Genomic DNA, 23,129 nt, shown 5'->3' with positions numbered 1-23,129 from the left:
AGGGTGGTTGAACTGGAATGGTAGTGACTGGGACGATAGGCGACAATGCTGCAGAACTAGAAGTAGCGGTATTCCTCCTCCTTTCAGGGCGTGTAGATGACCCGACTTCTTGCAGTAGCTACAGGACCTCTTGGGGGAGTCCCGAACAAAGTGACCATAAGCCTTGCAGTGGAAACACTGAACAGAATTGGTGTCCCGACCCTTATTTCTTCCTTGTGCTACATAAGCTACAAGAGCGGGATATCAGCCTGAACTCGAGGTTCTATGCCAACCTGAGTAGCAAGGCACTGCTCCTCCTGGAGAAGTTCACTCAAACAGGCATCCAGTGACGGCATTGGATGACGATTCATCAGATGTGATCAAACAATCTCAAATTCTGGACGGAGCTTCATCAAGAATTGATCCTTTTTACTGGTTTCATGTACGACTTGCACAACAGAGAGAGCAGCAGTAGGGACATCCTCATAAACAATGTCAGTGTAGTTAGCCCACAGATTTTGGAAGCCCGAGAAACATTCAACTTGAAATCGACGGGCCGTACTGGTTTGACGATAACCTTATGGAGGTAATTCCACATATATGGTGCAGTTTTGTAGGCCCTGAGATTAAGGACTAGGTGAGGCTCAATGGATCCAAGTATCCAAGTCATGACTCTAGCATCCAGGATGATCAATTTTGACAATGCGTCAGCATCGCCAGGTGTTAGATCACTCCCATTAATATGACCCCATAAACTCTTTCCTTGAACAAATAACCGGAACTGAAATTTTCAAGCATCGTAGTTCTTGCCTGTGAACTGAATAGGAGAGAAATCTAACATCTCTGCTCATGATAAGATCGGATCTAACAAAATTCCCGATCTACCTCCACAATATCAAAAATTCTAAATATACCCTCACTTTTCGAAAATTCCAAATAGACCCCTATACTTTCAGAAATTCAAGATTTCCCCCAAATTATCATAAATTTGAAATATACCCCCACACCTTTAGAAATTCTAAATATACCCCCATACCTTCAAAAATGCTAAATATACCCCCATACCTTCAGAAATTCTAGATCGGCCCCCTAAGTATCAAAAATTCTAAATGGACCCCAAAACCTTCAGAAATTTTAAATCGGTCCCAAAGTTTCTCAAAATTTCAGAACGTCATGATGCCAAATAATCTTCCTCTTGATCGAACACGCCGGAAAAATAAAACGCACCTTTCTTTTCCCCTTCCGCCGAGAACTCTTTCCTGGCGAGAACTCCCTTCTTGGCAACAAAACCACCCGTTGTAGCTTCTCTAGCAACGAAACGGCTGGTTAGAGCTTTTCCGACAACTTTTTTGAGCTCCAACAAGATTTTCTGACAACCCCCAAAAGCCCTACTAAAAACAAAGTCATCGGACAATGTAGGTCGTTAGACAGGGATGCTTCGAAAAACGAACGATTCGACGAATGCTTTGGGGAGAAAACCCAACGATCCGACGAATCCAGCTCTGATACCATGTTAAACAAATGATCTGACGAAACTCAACAGCTAACGACACAACGAGCTCACGGTGGTGGACGAAACCACCACTACCTGACGGGACTGACAGAATAATCCAAAACACCAATGAGAGAGAGCTTTGAGCTCTCTAGTTTCACGACGAACACGAAGTACACGAGCAACGAAGGAAAAATGTTTCTGTTGGGGTTTTTTACCCTTTCATTATGTATTTAAAGCTTTAAGTTTTCATGTTACAAAATAACCTATGGCCCAATACAATACCATCCATCCCATTAAGCCTAATCTAATAACCCTATGTACATAACCCAAATTATATAACAATTATGAACATAAATTATATCTAATATACATTTGAACATATCGTAACAAAGGAAATATTTTTTAATAATTTTTTATAATAAAAATTTGAAAAAATATTTTATAAAATAAAAATATAATATGATTTATAAAAAAACAAAAAGTTAAAAGAAGAAAAGGTGCCTGAACTCAAGTGGACTCAACATAGGCTGCGTCCAATGTTTTTTCTTTAGAAAGTAAAATCATTCTAGTAATCATATAAGTTTTGGTTACAAAAAGCAGAAATTGGATCGAACCCCTACCGACCATTGACCAAGTCTCTCACCTACGTGGGTGTCACCGTCGGTCACGCTACAAACGAAAAACCGTATAGTCGCACCGGAATAAAATATTTAGCCTGAGATGCTGTTCTTTGCCGTGACACTCAATCGGGCATCAAGATCGTGAGACACACGATCGTCCCTCTAGATGGACGGCCCAGATTCCGCCTTCTTCTTTTCGTACGTTCGAACAACGTCGGCGAGCTAGGAAAACTCGAGTCTTTGTCTCTCTCCTGCCTCGCCGACGGCGTCGTTGTTGCGGAAAGTAGGAAACGAAGGGGAAGCTACGAGTAGCCGGACGCGAGCGTCGTAATAAACCAGATTTAAATAATGACCCTTACGTCCGATGGCTCTCCTCCGTTGTAAATGTAATAATGTAGGGCTATGGCTCCCGCTGTACGGGTGGCTTCCCTCCGACTCTTACCCGATTCTACTCGCTGGGTGTGACTCGCGTTCTGTCCCTCATCCGTTTCTTCTGCAATTCGAATTCTCCTGTTCGATCCATTGTTTCGGTGATAAAGGCTTTCGTGCCCTCTTATTGCATTTTAGGGTTTTTCCCGACGAGGTGTTTCATTTCCTCAAGGAAGTCCAAGGTTCGGGAGTTTGCGTTTTTTTCCGCCGGGCTGATTAACCTAATTTCGATCTAATCCATCTGTCGGGGACCCTACGTTAGTCGATTTGACGGCCTCGCAGCGATGGATGTAGTATCCAATTGCAAGGTATTTGGCGTAATTCTATCGTTCTGAGGTTATTACTGCCCCTGTGCCATATATCTTCTGAACTTGATGTTGTACGACCTGCGTTTTTGTTTGGTCTGTGTTATCCAATAAGCACTATGTTGAATACTTGCTACTTCTACACAAGAAAATTCAATTGGAATTCGACTGTTTCTGTGCATTTCTTTTTGTTCATTGGGTTTATCGTAACTTTTTATTTATTTATTTATTTATTTATTTTTCGTTTACCTGTGAAGGGTAGTTAATTTGATGCTTGAGTGCGTTGAATTGATAATATGCATATATGGTTTGTTATTTAAGTATTTTTTCCCCTTTGTTTGTTCTCTTGATCAGTTTTCTTTGATATCTGCAGACTTTTTTCCAACCTTGTAAACATTTGCATATATTCATTGTTCACTTACATATCGACTAATAAAAGAAAAAATCTCACGTATATACCTAGAAGAGAAACTTATGTTGCTACGTAGCAAATCGAAGCATAACCAGGACGGTAAACCACCAAAGAGAAGCAGGGGTTTAGTTACTCTGTCTTTTCCCAAAGTTTATTTTCCTTCTACTGAGATAGTCAAACTGCATACCTAAAATAGAAAACCTATTCTTGTTAACGTAATCATTATCATTCCCCACTCATTCCAATACATAGGTTTATTTTATAGGACACAGTAAATTGGTTGTGTTTCCTCTGACCTTTGGGTACTTGAGACTCAAAGTGTCATCAATACTTGTGTGCATTTTGTTCAGAAATTACAGTTATATCTCCTGAGATAAAATGGATAAAGCAATCAAGGTGAAGAGGATTAAAAGAGCACTCTGGCTAGAGTATTTCGTACTGCTTATCCTGGATAAACTATGCTAGCGGTTTCTACAGCTCCTACTTGGTAATCTTAGTACTTCAGAATCCAAGTTTTACTAAACACTCTTTGGAGAAAGAGCAAAAATCATGATTTCATTTAATTATTCAAAATAAATTATCTGGCGTTCTGTAAGTAGTTCCATATTGGCCTTGCTTAAAAGAAAAATACGGTAAAAGCTGTTCCCAAATGATCTGTTGTAATAGACATACAAGTTTGTTTGTTTTGTTTTGTTTTTCTCTTTTGAGAAAGCTAATAGTCATACAAGTTTGTACCACTTAGGCATTTATTTTCTTTCTGATACTATTACTGTATTAAATGTCTTAACCATTACCTAAGTTAAAGTTCTCTACCCGAGAATTCTAACAGATGCCATTACCTCATCTTTAGGTTATTACTTTTTTATGTTTTTATATTGAATCTTCATGTATGTTGGTTTACTTATTTTTGGTCCACTTCAGTTCACCAAACCCCAGGTCCCCTTTAATTCATGCTCAGTTACCAAGGTTATGATATTGTTTGATTGACTGGGTAATTAGTGTTATTTATTGTTCTTTAATTTTTTTTTTTAATCTTTTCAGGGTTTTGTAACTTCTGAACCTCCTCTTGCAATTTGACAACATGATCCACAAACATTGTTACAAACAGAGTTTCCATGATTATTAAACTGAATAGTATTACCATAGTTTGACTGATCACATCAAATGATTAGCTTGTCACTTTCCTACTCAGATGCAGCTTTGGACTATAAAATATTGTGCGAATGAGATCATTAGTTTCCAAACATATGATACGAGTTGCGAGTCAATGATACTTAGTGGTTGTGAGCTTTTAATGCATTATGATTGTCTCCAATTGTTTTGAATCAATTTACAATGCAATAGCTTGTTTTTTGAGTCACGAAGGACTGTTGGTATTTTAAAAGAACTTGTATTCACATAAAAATGAATGGGTTTTGAAAATTTTAATGCATTTTGTATTTGCTTAACATTATATTAGTATTCTTTCAGGACAAGTTGGCATACTTCCGAATAAAAGAGCTTAAGGATGTCCTGACTCAGTTAGGTCTTGCTAAGCAAGGGAAAAAGCAGGTTTGTAGTCAAATTATGTGTATAATATCTGAAACCATTTTTTATGGTCATTTCTGGTCCTGCTACTGGATGTGTTGATTGGTTGAGTTAATGGAATTTATTTGCAAACTTGTATTTGATGGAATTGCACCATATAAATATGTGAGGAGCTTGTACATGGTTTGTTTGTAATAGGTTTCTTTTTTTCCCCCTTAAATTTGTCATTTTTTGTTTGTTAAAATGAAATCTCATTTTTGACAACTATGTAATATTTTGAGTATATTACTAGATAGAAAAACTGTTCAAGTTGTACATGATCAAAGACAGAGACGAAACAAAAATCAGTATGGCATGACAAGAGCTTTTCTGAAAACACCATCTTTAGCTTTAGGGAATTCTGATTCGTGCTTGGGTAGCTGGCAGGATATTTTGGTCTACTTGGATGGGTTTCATATGTTTTAAATTTTGCTTGATGGGTTTCATATGTTTTAAGTTTTGCTTGGATGGGTTTCATATGTTTTACATTTTGCTTGGATGGGTTTCATATGTTTTACATTTTGCTTGGATGGGCTACTCATGAATTGCATTTGTTAATCAATTATTTATGTACCTTTATAGGTCCTACTTTCTTTTTGTTTTATTTAATTTTTTTTTTTTTTTTTTTTGGGGTCTCTCAACACACCCTTCCTGCCCAAAACCTCCAGGAAGGTTTTGGGTGTATTTTTCTTTAATTCTTTTTGGGTGGGAGGAGATCACTAGTAACTGGTTATGAAGGAATTGTCTGTTGTGGTTGGGAATATGGTTTGGGTGCCTATATTACCTGTAATATATGTACTGATGTATATGTGGTCATGGATGTGGAATGAGAAGTATTTTCTGATAGAGAAATGATCATTTTGTTGTGATTTCAGCATCATATGGTGCTGAGTGGGGAGTCAGTGGAGTGTCACCTCTCCCAATCAATAAATGTTAATGACCATTTAATCATGGTTTTGGGGTTAGGGATTATAACTTTTTTTTTTTTTTGAAATGGTGGAATACTTTTATTACTTGAAGAAGCTAGTTTACATAACTAGAATAGAAATACATAATACAGGTACAATATTTCCTTAAGTTGCAGTAGAAGAGTATTCCCAACAATGAGGTGCTTCTGGGTACTTTCTCTTTGGCTAGTTGGTCAGGTAAATTGTTTGCCGATCTTAAAACATGCTTCCAGACCACTTGTCACAATGTGGAGACCTCTGAAATCTGATAGAAAAGGTAGCCTGGTCTCCATGGAGGTGCTAAGATTTTGGCCATCAATGCTATGTCATTAATAAAGTCCCCTTCAATAACCATTATGAACTTTTATACAAAATGGAAGAATTGACCTCCATGTAATGAACTAGATAGTGATTGCATTCAGTTGTACCATTGAATGACGGTTGAAGATATTATAGCTGTGATATTTTTGTTTTAAGTAGATATGATCTAGCTTCAGCTAATGGAATTTGTGCTTCCTGTGGCTAGATGCCACGATAGTATGGAAATGTTGTGTGCGGTGTGGCCTTTTGTTTACTCATTTTTATTGGATATTGGCCTCTTTGTCAAATTGTTTTTTAGAGTTTAGGGCAGTTTTTTTCGAGGAAAAGCTTTTATTAAAAGCACAAAATGGACATTTTTTTCCGCTTTATGGTTGGTTTATATGATGCCTATTAACTTTATATTTGTGACTCATTGTGGTGTTTTTTCTTGTGCGCAATGCAGGACCTTATGGACAGAATTCTAGGGGTGATTTCTGATGATCAAGGTGACTGACTTGTCTTACCTGTTTCTCATTAGGTTCAATCTCTTTGTATCATCAGCGCTTTTAGTGTCAAATTATTTTTTTGATGACTCCTTTGATTACTATGTAATTTAGAAATTTACTTTAATTTTATACTAGCAGTTTATGTAATCATTTACTTTTTCTCTTTCACAGGCTCTAGATTACATGGTTGGGGGAAGAAAAATTTTTGTGGGAAGGAGGCTGTGGCGAAAATCATTGATGATACATACAGGTTTTGTAACATTTCGTTATATCCAAGTTTTACGTTTGTTGATATAGAAGTGAGAATATGTCTCAGGGTTCTAAATAGGTAACATAGTAAGGCTAATTGCAATTATTCACCCCAATTACCTTTTAGCTATTCCGTTCAAAACTTCTGAACTATTAATGGGTTTTAAGTTTATCATCATTAATTAGGTAAAGCAAAAGTTCAAGATGGTCTAAGCAATAAATCTTTAAGAAATAGTTTACCAAAATCTTTAAATAATTATGTAGTTGGATAAATGAACAGGTAAAGTAAAAGTTTTACTACTTTATAACATTCCCATATAGTCATGAAAGCCTGTAAAATAACATTAAAAGTATGTAGACCCGAAAAATTATTAACTAAACATATAGCTAACTAAACCTTAGCTACTATGTTAAGTTGGGTCCAAGGCCCATCCCAAAATGACTAGCCACCTTAGGAAGCCTCTTTCTCAACTAATAAACTCAAGATATTTGTACTCACTAATCCATGTGGGACTATTCCTTAACACTCCCCCTCACGTGTAGACCCTCTTTTTGTGGCTCTACAAATGGATAATTTAGGAGTAGGCGGTTTAGGTGTAGGCCCTCTTCAGTGGCTCTACAAGTGGTTAGTTTAGGTGTAGGCCCTCTTTTGTGGCTCTACAAGTAAATAGTTTAGGTGCATGCCCACATATGAGTACTTGCTCTGATACCACGTTAAATTGGGTCCAAGGCCCATCCCAAAATGACTAGCCACCTTAGGATGCCTCTTTCTCAACTAATAAACTCAAGATATTTGTACTCACTAATTCATGTGGGACTATTCCTTAACATACTACATTTGAAATCAAGTCATTGGTTGCACGGCAAGGAGTTGAGCTAAATGGGGCTCTTGCCCATACTTGCTTAATGTGGCTACGGTGATGCCACTTTACCATGGGGTTAGGTGGGGTCTGGCAGAAAATCCTACGTGGGTATTGGAATGCTGGACCCATCCTACAGAGATAGGCCTTTCTTTTCTTTTTTTTTTTTGGGTTGAGTGGGGGGGGGGGGGGGGATGTGGTGGTCTTCTTCCGTAAGAGAAAAGGGGAAAGGCCTTCTCTTTGCTTTACTTGTACAGAGATGAATGTCCTTCTGTTTGTATGAGTGCAGAGACAGGGGGAAGGGAGCTCTTTCCTTGCACTTTCTACTTTGACGAAGAGGAGGGTGCCTACCTCTTTTTTTACAAGCTATGTGGTGGAGAATCCCTCTCTCTGCTCTGTACTTTGGGTGTGTGTTGAGGATAGAGCCGAGTTTGTAGGCCTTCCCCTCTGTATGATGGGGATGCCTCTCTCTGATCTGCTTTTCAGTTAGGCATGGGGTTGAGAGGAGAGGGTGAGAATGGGATGAATCGTGGTATACAGCACTTTAAGACGGGGTCAGTTTTTCAAATACCCTCCCTCCCTACTTGCTTTGCTGTTATCCGTAGTTACACGACAACCAGAGAAAAACATCTTAAGAATGAAATGTACTTAACCCCCTAACAAGAGGACAATTAATTTAACATAAGAAAAGAAAAGAACATATTCCCAGATACAAGAACTGAGACTGAACTTCTAACAAAACAAAAGTTGTTTTCCCATCTACTTTAGGGCCTGAACATTTGTTTAAGGATGCGGTTGGTACTCTAGTGATGATTGCCCAGCTGGTATCCAGGTTGAAAGAGGTGTCTATTTGAAGTTTTTTGGTGATATGCTTATTGCTTACATCTAAATACTTTGTGATCTTTCTCAACAGAGAAATTTGTTTGTCAATGGTTTGGTAGAATAGTGAAAAATCTCTTCATACTGTTATTGAAAGGGACATGCAAGATCTGAGGGGTCTGTAGAAAAATTCATCCACTAAGACCCAATAAACTTTTCTTATTAAGATGTTGAAGTGCCTAATCAAACTTTTACTTAATTTTTGACCAGTAAAGGGCTCCTGTGCTGCTTACCATGTGGCAGATTATTTAGCTAGAGAAGGGACGTACTGTCACACCTTGTTTTATTTGTTTTTCTATTTTCTCTTTATCCATTGAGACCCAATAAAGTTTTCTTATTAAGATCCTGAAGTACCTAATCGAACTTTTACTTAATTATTGACCAGTAAAGGAATAAGCTATTAATTGTTCTCTCATGGCTACACATCTCCTGTGCTGCTTACCATGTGGCAGATTATCTAGCTAGGGAAGGGACGTATCGTCACACCTTTTAATTGTTTTTCGATTTTCTCTGGGCTTCCCCCCATTTTTTTTTTGAGAAAGGCTTCCCCCCTCCTCCTACGGGGTTTTGCCTTCATTTAGCTTTCTTGGTTTTTTTTATTAAGGTTCCTATTATTAAGAGAATTAATCTGATGGAAAGTAGTGCTCTCTTGTGAGATATTGTGTTTGCTTGCTTGTATGTTTTTTTATTTGTTGTGTGGGTGTGTATAAATATCTAAAAAGGATGGAACTGCATTTATTGCATGTTTATTTTCTCATAAAGGCAGACAAGTCTGTTTGTCGATTGTGGTCTGTATGTACTACACATTTTTACTTGCAAGGGAACAGCTGTCAACTATTCTCATGTGGCTACACTTCTCCTCTGCTGCTTACCATGTGGCTGCTTTTCTAGCTAGGGAAGGGATGTCGTCACACTTTGTCGTAATTGATTTTCTATTTACTCTTGGCTAGCCTCCTATGGGGTTCTGCCTTCTTTTAGCTTTTCTGGTTTTATAATAACATTCTTATCATTAAAATAAATAATCTCTGAGGAAAGTAGTGCATTCTTATGAGATACTTTGTTTGCTTGGTTTTATGTGTGTATGTTTGTGTGTGTGGGAGTGGTGGAGTGTGTGTGTGGGTTTGTGTGGTTATATGTGAGTGTGTGGGTATATGTAAATTTCTAAAAATGATGAACTGGTTTTATTGCATGTTTATTTTTTTGTGAAAGCAGACAAGTTCGTTTATCAATTATGGGCTGTATGTTCTAAAAGTGTTTACTTAGTTCATCGAAAACCAGTAAAAATAAAAGCATTATCGACAAGTAGCACTATTGATTTTATCATAAACAAGTAGCACTGTTGTTCTTTAAACTCTATCCTGGCAGAAAGATGCGAGTTCATGGGGCTACTGATCTGGCATCCAAGAGCCAGAATGGTTCAAATTCAAGTTTAAAGCCCAAAGAGGAAATAGATGATTCCTTGGAGAAAATTCGCTGCCCCTGTGGAAATACGACACAAAATGTTACTACTGTGAAGGTACTGTAGCATCTTCCTCACATTAATTTAACGGCTGTCTAAAACTTGCCATCTAGCTTTTAGATCATTATTGAAAATAAGTCCTAGTCTTTTTTTTTTTTTTTAAATAATATTGTGGGAATGATTTTTGTAAATGTCTGATTTGTTTTTACCCTTTGATATTATGTGTATCAATAACTTCCTTTCAATTGCCTAGAGAGTTTTTTTCACTTTACTATGTTTCTTGTTGCTCATGGGCTTTGCTTAACGCAGTGTGAGGATCCTCGGTGTGGTGTCTGGCAGCACTTGAATTGTGTAGTTATTCCAGAGAAACCTATGGAAGGTGGCCAACCAGAAATCCCAACTCAATTTTATTGTGAAGTTTGTCGAGTCAACCGAGCTGATCCGTATGTTTCATTTCTTTTACTGTCTGTGTGTCTTTTATTTGCAAAGACGGACCTGTTAATACTATGTCTGTATTATTTGCAGTTTTTGGGTGACTCTGGGGAGTACATTGCTACCTGTGAAGCTGAGCCCTTCAAATATTCCACAGGAAGGGTGAGTTCATTGGCTATCGCTAGACCTTACTGGTAGATGGTCCTTTTATGGTATGAGATTCATTGTTTAATGTATAGAGCTACATAGCAACACTATAGCCATTACAGAGTAGTTGAAGCTGTCTTGTGTTAGTTATGTCATTGACTATATGACATGTTTGGTAATTATATAATAATGTAAGACATACTTACATAAAACTAGTTTAATTACTGTGACTTTGTTATTATGAATGTGCATTTTGTTTGGATCTTAAATGAGGTAATTATATGCAGCATTTACTATTTCTATTGACGACATGTTTTCTGGTGCATGGGGTAATGACTTAATCTATTGTGACTTACATTGGAGTACGCTACTGACTCTAGGGTATACCAAATTGGTGTTCCTCTACTCTTTGTTACTGTGATTAGGATTGAGAACGTAATTTTTCTTGTGTGTTTTCAGGAGTAGGAAATGACCCATGTGTATTTGCTGCTTGTTTTAGTGATTTATACTGCTTTCTGAAGATTTTAATTACAATGTAATGCAATGATAAAATGTTGTAAAAAAATATATTAAATGAGGTTCTCTTACAAAATGTTATGTTCCTTCCTATATTGTTCAGAGGTAATCCAGTTCAGATTGTTGAAAAGACATTCACCCTGAATAAAGCAGACAGAGAATTATTACAGAAACCAGAATATGATCTTCAGGTTTGTTTTCGTTTTATGTCCATGTATATTTAGACAGCTTATCATATAAACTCCGATGATGTGTCAGACATAACTTCAGAAATAAAGTGTGTCAGATGGACTGATACAAAAACCGTTTTTCTCTAGTAAAGTTCTTATTGTTTGAAAACTTTAGCTGGATACGCTGAGGGCTGCTAATAATGTTCCTGATGTATTGGCAAAGGAAGGGTATTCCACCCATCATTGGTGGTTGGATCCTTCTTTCCAATTATATCTTGAAGCCTTACTACTCTCTTTTTGTTGTTTCTATAAAGAAATAAAAACCATTCACCATTTTAAAAAAAAGGGAAAATTAGTAGGAACTAGTTTTAAGTAAGCCCACCTTTATGCTACTCTGATCTGATGTTTTTGTAGGCTTGGTGCATTCTTCTCAATGATAAAGTCCCTTTTAGGATGCAGTGGCCGCAACATGCAGATCTTCAGGTCAATGGTATGTCTGATTCCTATAATGATGATTGGAAAATGTCTGGGTGTTACAATACTTTATGCATTGAGTACTTGCATCATTGGTCTGGTATGCCTTCTCCACTGTTAATGACTGGGAATTTGTTGCATATTTCTTTTGATAATGGTACTTGGCAAATGCTTTAGCATGTATTTCTCCACCTCTTGTTATGAGCTGGAATATAGATGCTTCAACCTTGTTATGTGTTAGTGGAGTAGGAAATGTAATCTAAATTGAGCATCATTGTTATTTGAATAGGAATAGGTTTTATTTTACATCTTTCAAAATGTAAAATATACTTAAGATCTTAGATGATTTCTCAATCACAGGAAAGGATGGATACAGAAGCATTTTTTGATCTTCAGATATCCTTAAACCTGCATTACTTTGATAATTAATTACTTTCAGGGCACACTTTGGGAATTTTCCCTCTCTTTTCTGGATCCCTATTCCTCTTGTTGCTTTTGTGTTTCAGATAAAGCCCTTAAACCTTCTATTACTTGATTAATTTTTTAGTGCGATGAAGCTTTTAGAACATTCAAAAAAAAAAAAAGAAGATAAATGCCCTGGAGCCGATTTCAAAACTTCGAATTATGGGCCTATATGTTTTTTAATAGAACAGGATCTGTTCTTAGCCCTCTTAATAATGAAGATGTTTTCATCTTTTTCAATTCAATTGTTACAGGTGTCCCAGTGCGAACAACAAATAGGCCTGGTTCTCAGTTACTAGGAATCAATGGTCGTGATGACGGGCCTCTTGTAAGTACCACCTTGTCTTGTACTTTTAGGGTTTGTTCTGGTCTTCACTGCATTTTTAGTCACACACCTCGTTTACTAACCTTGTGATTCAAGTAGTTATGATTTATTTCTTGTGAGCATTCAAATAATTTTTATCTTGTTTGCTGGATGGGTGAAAGAGGCTGGTGTGTATTAAGTTATACCTTCACAGTCAACTGATCTCAGCCAGGTTTATTTATGTGCCAGCAGAATCAATGTAGTTATCTTATTATGCAATACTTAAATCAAATTTTGCATTTGGATAAAGGTACTTAAGAGTTGCTAAATCCACCTATCTGGGCCTTCCCTCCACCTGCCGCTTCCTTTTGCCTTACCCAGCTAGTGTTGCAAACTGTGAGTTTAATTAGAGGAATTGTTTTTGGAGTGAGACCCTGACCAATTTCAAATACCACCTTGTCTGGCGGAAGGAGTATGCATTCTAAAGCGCGATACAAGTTTGAAAGCTAATCAAATCAAGGCCATGAATCAACTGCGTCTGTCAGAATGGCTTTGGAGGTTCATCTCAGAGAAGGTAACATGTGGAGAAAATTGGTTTCAACTAAACGATGATCAGCTCTGGCTGCCTTCTCTGAACTCTTATCCCCTCTTTTTCTTCCAGCTCAGTGATAGTCTTTACTAAGCTCAAGCCCTATTTTCTGTCTGACATTTACATATCAATGGCTCAAAATAGTTGTTCTACTAGATTGTGCCTGGAACTCTTGGCTGGGCCAGTACTTAGTGGTTCCCCAGTATTTTTAGAATTTTTAGGGACTTCAAAATTGTGATCCATAGGTCCATTCTTACTAATTCAAATTTGTGAAATTGGATTCTCTACTTGAGGTGAACTGTAGCAGATTTTGAAGTCACTGAGGCTCATTTTCTTCTTTCCTTCATTGAGAGCACTTGTTTTAAAGGTGCTCAAGATGGCCTTCTGATCTTGAAGAGAAGCTTTTTCTGGATATTTTTGAAATTTTTTGCCTCCCACCAGGAAATGATTGTCTTGGAGCTGTTTGCTTGGGATGTGACAGCTTTCTCTTAGGGCATTCTGTCCAAGTGCCGCCCATTTCTTGCTTTACTGCAAAAGTTAAGAACCTTACTGTTGATCAGCTTTCTAGAAGAAAGATGCGCATGGAAAATCAAAATTCCAAACTTTGCAATGTAGAAGAGCAGGTGGTTTATTATATTATTTTTCTTTTGTTTTTTAATATTGATTACACATGCACACACCCTCTTACCCTGCTGAGACTTGAACCAAAGATCTCACACTAGAAGCCCCTGATGTGACCGATGAGCCAAAGGCCCAAGTCATCTTCTTCTCCAATGCATTTTCACTTTCCAGTTATTTGGTGTGCTTCTGTACAAAGTTGGTCTTCTAATTTGCTTCCTTCTTGCCTCTTGTGACCTTGACCAATCGGTGGCAATTCCTACTAGTAAGACGGAGTAAGAAATTATAGCTGCTCACCATCATAAATTTCTCCTTTTCGTATTTGGAAGAAAGTAACTTGAGAATAATTGAGAGGATTAAGTTCATAATTGGATGGGATAACCAGTTTCCGGCAAATTCTTCAACCTTATTCTCTTTGTCATTTTGGTTGTTAGGGATAACTAGTGGTCAATGTTGTTTCTTTCTTGTGTTTCGCTACCTGCACCTACACCCTCAGCCATACCTGCAATGATGTACACACCACCAAGCACCGCACTCTACTGTAGAGGCAGTTTATGACCAGTTGGGAGGGAGGTGCCATTGGGAACTATTGTCACTCCAGTGTGGTGGACTTAACGATTGCCTCTTGATAGAGGAGGACACGGCAGTTCTCATCATATGGATTTCAGGCTCCCCTGGTCTCTGTTTGATGCACACGATGAAATTGAAGGCATTTGTGAGCCTTCAGCTATCTTTGGATACATCATCTGAACTCAGAATAGAAGGAGACTGGACAGTCATCATCATTTGGGTTTCGTGAATGAAATTTCTCCGTCTATTAGTGAAGCATGTTCACATGATTGAAGACATGTGGGCCCTGGACTATCTTTTGAATACAAACATTCTAAATTGTGAATAATACTTGAGCAATTCCTTGGCTAGGATCAGTGCTTCCCATCATCACCTTGTTTGAGGTTGCACTTGTTTGATTGACTTGGTCTATGTTTTTGTTATGTGCTTCAATTTTGGTAGATCTTGATGCTCAAGCCGCATCATCATTTTTTTTCGTTCTTTCTATAGCTAGCTCTCTTGAGAGCTCTAGCATACTTCTCTTCGTATTTGAACTCGATAAACATTCTGGGAAAAGGTATATAACAGGTCTAAGCCAGTATTTGGGTTTGAATTATTGGAATTATTTCTGTATTTTTGATTGTTATTTTCCCCATTTTGCAGATCACAGCATGCAGCAGGGAGGGAATCAATAAAATATTTTTGTCCGCTGGTGATACCCGTGTTTTTTGTTTGGGAGTCAGAATTGTTAGACGTAGGACAGTTCAACAGGTACTCTCATTTTTCCTTTATTTAACTTGTTAACTAATTGATAGATCTTTTAATGTAATCCACATGCTTTAATTATGTCTGGTGTGGTCTCCAAAATTTCCTTTGCCCTTTTGGTGTACTCTCAGTCAGCCAATAGTCGGGTCAAATGATCAATTATTTAGAAGTATTTTATTGGGTATGTCTGCCGTTCTTTGTCTTGGGCTTTCATTAAACTGCAAGCCACCTCAAATTTGACCTGCTTTTACCAAAAAGTTTTTTTTACTTTAACATGAGCTGGGGGATGTGAGGCATTTGCAACTTTATGGGTAGGGTTGCAACACGGCATCTCAAACTGGTCTAATGACAGTTTTTTTTATTATATATTATGGTTAACCTATTGATATGACTCAGGGTTGGTGTACTTTCTATGCATAATGGCCAGGTTCTTAGTTTGATTCTCAAGGACAATGGTGAAAAATTTGAAGAAGCACTTGCTCGTGTTTGTCGTTGCATTGGTGGTGGCAACTCTGATGACAATGCAGACAGTGACAGCGATTTGGAAGTGGTTGCCGAATCAGTAACTGTTAATCTTCGGTGCCCTGTAAGTGATGCTATAGCTGTCTGGTTTTATGTCTCTCAGCAGTTGTTTAACACTGAAATTGTGTACTTGTGGCAGATGAGTGGGTCCAGAATGAGGATCCCTGGCAGGTTTAAACCTTGTATCCACATGGGCTGCTTTGATCTTGAAACATTTGTGGAGCTTAATCAACGATCGCGAAAGGTATAACAGTCATTTTTTTCCTTTTACCCTTGAGATTTTCTTTAGTACTAATTGATGTGAGGCAATATTGTATTTTGTCTGCAGTGGCAATGCCCTATCTGTTTAAAGAACTATTCAATGGAGGATATCATCATCGACCCCTATTTTAAGTGCATCACCAATATGGTATGCTCTTCCTAGTATGAATTATCTTTTTGAGACTTGTGGCCATTTTCTTGACTGTTATGTTTGATATACGTTCATTATATTGAGTGATCTAGATGAGGACTTGTGGAGAAGATGTAACTGAGATTGAAGTGAGGCCTGATGGCTCTTGGCGTGCCAAGAATGAGAATGAATGTAGGAATCTTACTCAATGGCACAATCCAGATGGAACTCCTCGTGCTCCCATTGGTGTGGAAATCAAGCCTGATGCAGAGCTCTTAAGACAGGTTAAGCAAGAAGGTGGTTCTGATGGACCTACTCCTTTAAAATTGGGAATAAAAAGAAACCGTAATGGGTTCTGGGAAGTTAGTAAACCAGAGGATGTCCGGCCTCTGTCTTCTGGTGAAAAATTTGAAACCCCAAAGGTTGTGCCCATGAGCAGCAGTGCCACCGGAAGCTATAGAGATGGTGAAGATCCGAGTGTTAATCAAGATGGTGGGGGTCAATTTGATTTCTCAATGAACAATGGTCATGAGCTAGATTCCGTTCCTCTCAACTATGACTCTACTTATGGTGCCACTAACCGAGTTCATTCTGCATTGCAACCTCCATCACTAAATCAAAATGTCATTGTCCTAAGTGATTCCGAAGAAGACAATGTGCATTTAGTTTCTCCAGAAGCTGTGTATGAGGCAGGTGGTCCTGAGGCTAATGGGATTTCTTTCCCTGTGCCACCTCAAGGAGTTTCTGATACCTACCACGAGGACCCTGGACTTAGTACGAGTGGAAATCCTGGCTTGGGACTCTTTAACAATGGTGCTGACGATTTTGGAGCTTTATGGTCATTGCCACATTGTCCTCAGACAGGTCCTGGTTTCCAGCTTTTTGCCACTGATACAGATGTTCAGGATACTTTAGTTGAAGATCGACATACATCTGCTGCACTAATGAATGATGACTATGGTTTGTGCACAGACCAAGCTTTAGGGTCAGGTTCTCAGGTTCTCAATTCTTCAGGATGTCGGTCAAGCACTGAAATGAGTGGAGGTTTAGTTGATAATCCTCTGGCATTTTGTGGTGAAGATCCCTCTTTGCAGATCTTTCTTCCCACTGTACCAACTAGTGGGGTCTCACAACCCGACTTGAGGGACGGTGCCAATATGTCCACTACTGGACGTACAGAGGACTGGATTTCTCTGAGGCTTGGAGGCTGCGATTCTGTCCCACCTGCAAATGGTTTCAATTCAAGACATGATTTTGCATCCAAGGATGGAAGAATGGACACACTTGCTGATACTGGTATGTTAGCTATTGCAAGGATGCCTTCTAGTTTTTCAAAATATGGGGGTCTTTCACAATCTAAGAGTGTGCCTTGAGCAGCTGCATTGATTTATTGAAGGTGGATCTGTAGCCTCAGTTTTGAAATTTGGCTTTGTGGTTTTGTTTTTTCAGCTTCTTTACTTTTGAGCATGAATGAAGACAGGTCGGACAAGTCTGGGCCCCAAAGTAGACAAAGTTCAGGTGGTCCTTTTTCACACCCTCGCCAGCCAAGATCAGTGCGTCCACGATTGTACTTATCAATTGACTCGGATTCTGATTAGCTACCTAGCCAATATAGCCGAGTTACTTTTTGATTGATTGGCATCAGAAGTGATCATCCATTTCCAAGTGTTGCATGCTGATTGGATTGAACTCTGGTGATCACTTGTTCTTCTCTTCGCTCACTATACTGCCTCTTCTTGTGTATGGAAAGGTCATATTGCTCTCATCTCCATACTGTTTTTCATGGAAGGCAGTTCCACGCCTGATCGCCCCGCCCCATAGTGGCGCTTGGGAGGCATCACCCACATCATGTTAATGTGTTTGTGCAGAACGGTGAGTTGAAGGTACCAATGTGGCTTGAAAGATTGGGTCTGCCATCTGATCTGGGTAAGTAGTCCAATTTACTAGCTTTTTGTCTCTCTCACATTTGGTTATATTATGGTTAACCTTTATGCCTCATGTGGTCTTTTCTGCAGTGTAAAAATAGACACAGATATAGAGAAAGAAATTCAGCGATTTTATAGAAAGAATCCTTCCCAGGAGAGGTGTAAGCCTAATGAGTGGGTGGGAAAAGCTTCTTTTGTAAGATGTTTATCCTCAATGCCTTGTATTTCGGTTGTTTAACATGTACAGCGTTTCGTTGATGTTGAGTTACGAAAGGTTTTTCTTCTATGATCCGTCTGCGCCATTTTCATATTAGAATGGGGAGTTTGCTTCTTTGAACGATTTTCAGGGTATCGTTTTTTAAATGGCATTACGGTGAATTGTCTGAATTTTTATTCTTGTTCATATGTGAAATTATAGATTTAGGTATACAAATATAATCGGTGACTGATCCTGCCGAAGCAGGTGATACAGAAAAAAAAAAAAAAAAAAAAGGGAATACTAGTTTAATGGCAACGGCGTTGTTTACATCTGTTCTTTGGTTGTTTTTTTTTTTTTTTTTTGAATTATTATTTGAAAGTGTAAAACTGTGACTCCAACTTTTAAGTATGATCCTGAGATGCCAAATGGTGATTCGAACGTTAACTTTTGGATAAGAAATAGTGAATATGATTTAAGTTTGTTTTTTTGGGATAACTAGGCTTTGAAATGATGTCATAGTTTTTTATAGTTAAAAGATAAAAAAATGCAGACAAGTAGACAGTCATCTCCTCGTCCGTATGGAAGGGGAAGGAGCGAGATTGCCCTCTCTCTACCATTTTTCAATGTGGGGAGAAGGTAAAAAGACGCTGCCATCTCCCCATTGTTTGGTTGCAAGGAGGGAGGAGCTCCTGCTGCATTGCCAATGGTTGACAACGAGTGAAGGGGGCTCCTCCCTACTTTCACTCTTTTTCGGTCTTATAAAGTGAGGAAGCAAAGAGCAGATTAAGTTGGTCTGGTTGATGTTTGAAAACGCTAATCAATGAGTAAAATACTCTCCACGTTTATGCAAAACTTGAGAGAATCATGCTTAATTATCATAATTGGAAATAGTTATCTGGATGACCGACCATAGGTTAATATTCAAAAATTGATCTGTAATAGAATCTGTAGCATGGTTTGCGTTTGAGTAGGATTAACCAAAACCAATTGGTAAACAGGTTGATCTGAACACCCCTTATCAAATGGGTTAGAAAGGTAGATTCAAATTGGGAACCTCCAGATTCAAGTATTAAAAGCTTTACAAGTATGAACATAAAAATATGACCAATTATCCAAAAATCTGCTACTAGAAGATTTCGTAACTAAGAAGAATAACTGTACATGCTGTGATGTCAACTAAACTCGAGAGATATAAATTTACAAAATACTAAAAAAATTACTTTCTTGGACATTAAAAACGAAAGCAGTGAGATTTTGTAGTTCATCAGCAATCTAGAATGTATAATATGGAAGACAGAAACTGGCAGGGATGAGAGGTAAAGTGCATAGAGGGGAAAAGAAGCCACTGGTGTCAATCCAAATGCAAGGCAATACTAAGATAAAAGTGAATCAACATAACAGTCTTGCAGCAATGAATACATTACTTAATACACCTTTTCCCATCAGAAAATAAGATATCAATTTGACTCTCCCATCTTTTTTCTGACATGTGGACATCTAATCACAAGAAAAAGGCTGAAGAAAAGTTGGCATATGTGACAAGTTACAATGATGACAGATGATGATCAATAACTTGGGGGACTGATAACTCTTTTTTGCAGGTAAAGTCTTTAGAAATTAGTCTCTTTGCCAGAAAGCTCTATATGACAACTTTGATAACCAATAAACCAGATAGGTGCTGCATATGCAGATTTCATAAGCAATCTGGAAGGCTGATTAGTACCTGCAGGTATCACTTAAACACTTACTCAAATAGGCCATGTACTAAGAAAGAGATGAACACTCTGCAGTGGATATATGCTCACTCAAATAAGCCAGAAACTTATGATAATATTCGACAATTACCATTAATTCTGATACCAAATACAGCAAAGACTGGATTTTATGGCACATAATGGTTCATATTTTGGTCCAAAAGTATTAAATAAACAATGTTTTCCTGTCCTCAAGAAGTGAAAATCTTGGCCTTTGTATTTATTATGCAATAAGGTTTGATAAAGACATTATGAATACAACAAGAAAACAATCACAGTCCTTAGGCAGGGTCACTCTGCTGCCAGTGATGAACCTCTCCGCAATAAAAGATGATAATATCCCTGAAGCAACATTATTAAGGCCTAAAAACTTTCCAGAGTCAGTTCGTTGCAAATGTCCGGTAAACATGGTGACACTTCAATGAATATGTCCCAGAACAGTGGCTCCTCGCTTTGCTGTTAAAAAGTGTCAGCTGATACAGAGTGCTCAAGCTCTTACAAAGGAAAATATCAACATTTGATTACCATAGGAGGCCAGCATTATCCATATGTTATGGGTACCTAGACCAGACTTGGATCTTGACCATCATATAGTATGATCTGTTTTCTTGGTAAAACCTCTTGCAAATTAGGTGAAAATAGGATGCATCAACATCCAGAAGAGGTTCAATATATCAGTAATACCAGATCAAGTGAACCAACTCATATATATGTAATCAGTAGAAATATATGATGTTGAGTCTGACACTGCATCTGCTGCCACGACAATAGACAAGAGGTCTTATATTAGAAAAGTCCACAACTTTGCCCGGCCATACATGAATGTCAGATGCACAAATTGCATTGCGCAAACTGCCATTCTTAGTTCATGAAATGAGAACTAAGAAAAAAAAAATCAGGTGGCTCTTCAGTTGGGATTCTAACACTAATTGGAGTGGAAGAGCACCAAAAAAGACTTTTTTTCAAAACAGCCAATGACCTTCATTTTTTTTTATCACAGGAGTACCTGATCCATCCTACTACCAAGAGGATTTCAAGTTAACATGCATCAGATTTGAACTCTAAAAGACTCACAAGGGAGGTTTCATCTACTTTCTTTCCTCAGGGTAAATCAGGTTTACAAGACTCCACAATCATTACATTCACTACTTTCTTTCCTCAGGTTATAACAGGTAAACAAGGAATTACCACATGTTGCTATGACCCAAACAAATTAGTTTATCTGCATTTTTCAACTCTGCTTCCAAATCTTTGTTTGCTCAGATGTACAAACTCACAATTGAAATGAACACCAAATACACAATAAGTAGATGATAACAAGTAGCATGACCATACTTCCATGTCCAAAAAAATCGATGCTCATTCATAGCAAACAATTTAGGACTTGAGAGGAAGTGAGGCGGTGCAGCACATATCAGTTCCTCAACCAACCATTTTTTTGTGAAAAAAACTTAAACCATGGTTTCTGTAAGCACGGACCTCCACTATAGAAGACATCTTATATATTGAATTACATCTCCACTTTTCAGAGCAGTAGAGTAGTAAAGTTTTCTACAATAAGTCCATCTAATCTATTGGCAAAATAATCAGCAACTCGAGCTCAATGGATTATTGATTGGCCAAGAGGAGAATTCAAGCGAATGAAATAATAAATCAATAAAACTTGGGAAAAAAGATCAGGATATTCCATAAAGAAAGTAGTCCAGTAACATTCAGCCAGTAAAATATCGACCAAAACTATGTTCGTCAAATAGTGATAGAAGAAAACTCAGGCACCTTCCTTTCTGTTAATCAGCAGCAACCTTTCTCGCGGCCATCCTCGTGCGTGCAGCTCGAGCATTGTCGTATTCAAACTTGAGAACATTAGGGATGTGTGAGCAATCCTTTAGGTAGAACAATCTTCCAAAAAAGCTCTCTTCAATTGCCGGGAAATAACTAATGAAAACGTAATTGACCATCCAAAACCAGATCGCGCCGAGGAGGAGGCCGAGAGCGGCCCCTGCAAAGACCTGAGCCACGGTGTGGTATCCCAAATACACCCTGGAATACATCGTGAGAAGAGCGAAGGGCCAGGGCAGTAGTGCAAGGACCAGGTTAGGCGTCCTGGGACGGAGGATGGAGAGAAGAGCAAAATAAGTCGCAAAGAAGAACATGTACTGAGAGTGACTGGAGGGCCATCCATGTGAGTCGCACATCTCTAGAAGGGCACACATCTCAGGCCGAGACTGCTGGACGGAAGTCTTAACAACCCCGTTGATGAACTGAGAGAGAAGGAGGCCAAGAGCGAAGAATATTGCCTGCAACTCCCGACGGAAAAGGATGTGCGAAACAAAACCCCCGAGGGGGATGAAGACAGGAATCAGAGACACCCACGCCAGAAAATGACCCAAACGGTCTCCTCGCTGGTACCGGACATGGGTGAGCGTCACCGCTTTCAGAGAATTTGGAGGGTGAGGAATAGACATGCCGGCGTTCGACCTTCTCTCCACTACTTGCGTCAACTGTTCTACTGGTCAGCAAGAAAGGGATCTCTCAAGTTGAAGGGATTTGCAGGTTGATGTGGGAGCCGGAGGCAATGAATGGGATATTGAAAGTCGGATAATTTCCAAATTAAAAATCCGTCGGGTTTTAATCGGTACCGATATCCGATTTAATTTCCAATCGGAACCGGATTGAGGATAACCGGATCCGATATTTTACCCTTACTGCCGTAAGTTTTCCACTGTGGTTTTCAAAATTTGAATTTTTATTTTCGTTTTCTTGGCTTAACGTGAAAATGCGTGTGAGAGGAATCAGACCCTCTCTCTCGCTTTCTTCTTAGTTTCACTTTTTTCCCACTCACTTGTTTCCTTGCGCCCCCGGGTCTCTACTCCCTTTCTTCTCTTGGACTCGCTCTCCGGCCTTCGTCTCTTGGTCTTTTCCTTTTCATTTTGTTCGCCCTCTCTCCCGCACCCCTTATCTCAACTCAATGCCTCACTCTCTTTTCTCAGACTCGCTCTCCAGTCTCCCTCTCTTGCTTCTCCCTCTCTCTTATCCCTCTTGACCTCCCTTTCTTCTGTCTCTCTTCTCCCTTTCGGCCTCCCACTCCCTTCTTTCTCTCGCTATTCTCTTTTCCTCCAAAATACCTTCCGATTTCGTTCGATTTCCCCCATTTCGATTTTGATTTTCTTTAATTTTGATATTTGGACATCGATTGCTTAATTTCTACTTCGATTAGGCATCGATTTACCCATTCGGCTTCGATTTCACCCTTAATTTTTTTCCATTAAATTAGTGTTTTATTTGATTTAATTTTAGTTTTAGTGC

At 38.5% G+C, this 23,129-nt stretch overlaps 2 protein-coding genes across 6 annotated transcripts; one reads left to right on the top strand and one right to left on the bottom strand.

The window, feature by feature from the left end:
• Positions 1 to 2,488: 2,488 nt before the first annotated feature.
• LOC137965912 (E3 SUMO-protein ligase SIZ1-like) lies at positions 2,489 to 18,334 on the top strand. 4 transcript variants are annotated; one of them, XM_068812301.1, is made up of 18 exons: positions 2,489 to 2,831; positions 4,711 to 4,791; positions 6,517 to 6,559; positions 6,731 to 6,809; positions 9,913 to 10,063; positions 10,316 to 10,449; positions 10,532 to 10,600; positions 11,205 to 11,292; positions 11,686 to 11,761; positions 12,462 to 12,535; positions 14,931 to 15,038; positions 15,460 to 15,618; positions 15,694 to 15,798; positions 15,883 to 15,963; positions 16,059 to 17,241; positions 17,395 to 17,639; positions 17,814 to 17,871; positions 17,961 to 18,334. In XM_068812301.1, the coding sequence occupies exons 1-16, from the start codon at positions 2,808 to 2,810 to the stop codon at positions 17,541 to 17,543; spliced, it is 2,604 nt and encodes an 867-aa protein (XP_068668402.1). In that variant the 5' UTR covers positions 2,489 to 2,807; the 3' UTR covers positions 17,544 to 17,639; positions 17,814 to 17,871; positions 17,961 to 18,334. The 4 variants fall into 4 exon arrangements, with proteins under 4 accessions (XP_068668402.1, XP_068668399.1, XP_068668401.1 ...); XM_068812298.1 differs by having other exon boundaries at positions 17,739 to 17,871; XM_068812300.1 differs by having other exon boundaries at positions 17,395 to 17,695.
• Positions 18,335 to 19,437: 1,103 nt separating this feature from the next.
• LOC137966227 (lipid phosphate phosphatase gamma-like) lies at positions 19,438 to 22,370 on the bottom strand. 2 transcript variants are annotated; one of them, XM_068812791.1, is made up of 2 exons: positions 21,600 to 22,370; positions 19,438 to 19,792 (listed from the first exon to the last, which is right to left on the bottom strand). In XM_068812791.1, the coding sequence occupies exon 1, from the start codon at positions 22,286 to 22,288 to the stop codon at positions 21,611 to 21,613; it is 678 nt and encodes a 225-aa protein (XP_068668892.1). In that variant the 5' UTR covers positions 22,289 to 22,370; the 3' UTR covers positions 19,438 to 19,792; positions 21,600 to 21,610. The 2 variants fall into 2 exon arrangements, with proteins under 2 accessions (XP_068668892.1, XP_068668894.1); XM_068812793.1 differs by lacking the exon at positions 19,438 to 19,792 and adding an exon at positions 19,972 to 20,576.
• Between the last annotated feature and the right edge of the window lie 759 nt (positions 22,371 to 23,129).

The sequence above is a fragment of the Aristolochia californica genome, unplaced genomic scaffold, assembly GCF_029961685.1.
Source record: "Aristolochia californica isolate CCGP_79_NKW_82.1479 unplaced genomic scaffold, dmAriCali1.0.hap1 SCAF_5, whole genome shotgun sequence".
Classification (NCBI taxonomy): domain Eukaryota; kingdom Viridiplantae; phylum Streptophyta; class Magnoliopsida; order Piperales; family Aristolochiaceae; genus Aristolochia; species Aristolochia californica.
Note: the sequence above shows the minus strand (reverse complement) of the source record. Positions and strands in the feature narration are given on the sequence as shown.

What these genes read in the sequence shown, in the direction of transcription:
- LOC137965912 (XM_068812301.1), top strand. Translation starts at nt 2,808, where the DNA reads ATGGATGTAGTATCCAATTGCAAG. An exon ending in AACCAGAATATGATCTTCAG is followed by an intron (nt 11,293 to 11,685) that starts GTTTGTTTTCGT and finishes ATGTTTTTGTAG; the next exon opens with GCTTGGTGCATTCTTCTCAA. An exon ending in TGCAGATCTTCAGGTCAATG is followed by an intron (nt 11,762 to 12,461) that starts GTATGTCTGATT and finishes CAATTGTTACAG; the next exon opens with GTGTCCCAGTGCGAACAACA.
- LOC137966227 (XM_068812791.1), bottom strand. Translation starts at nt 22,288, where the DNA reads ATGTCTATTCCTCACCCTCCAAATTCTCTGAAAGCGGTGACGCTCACC.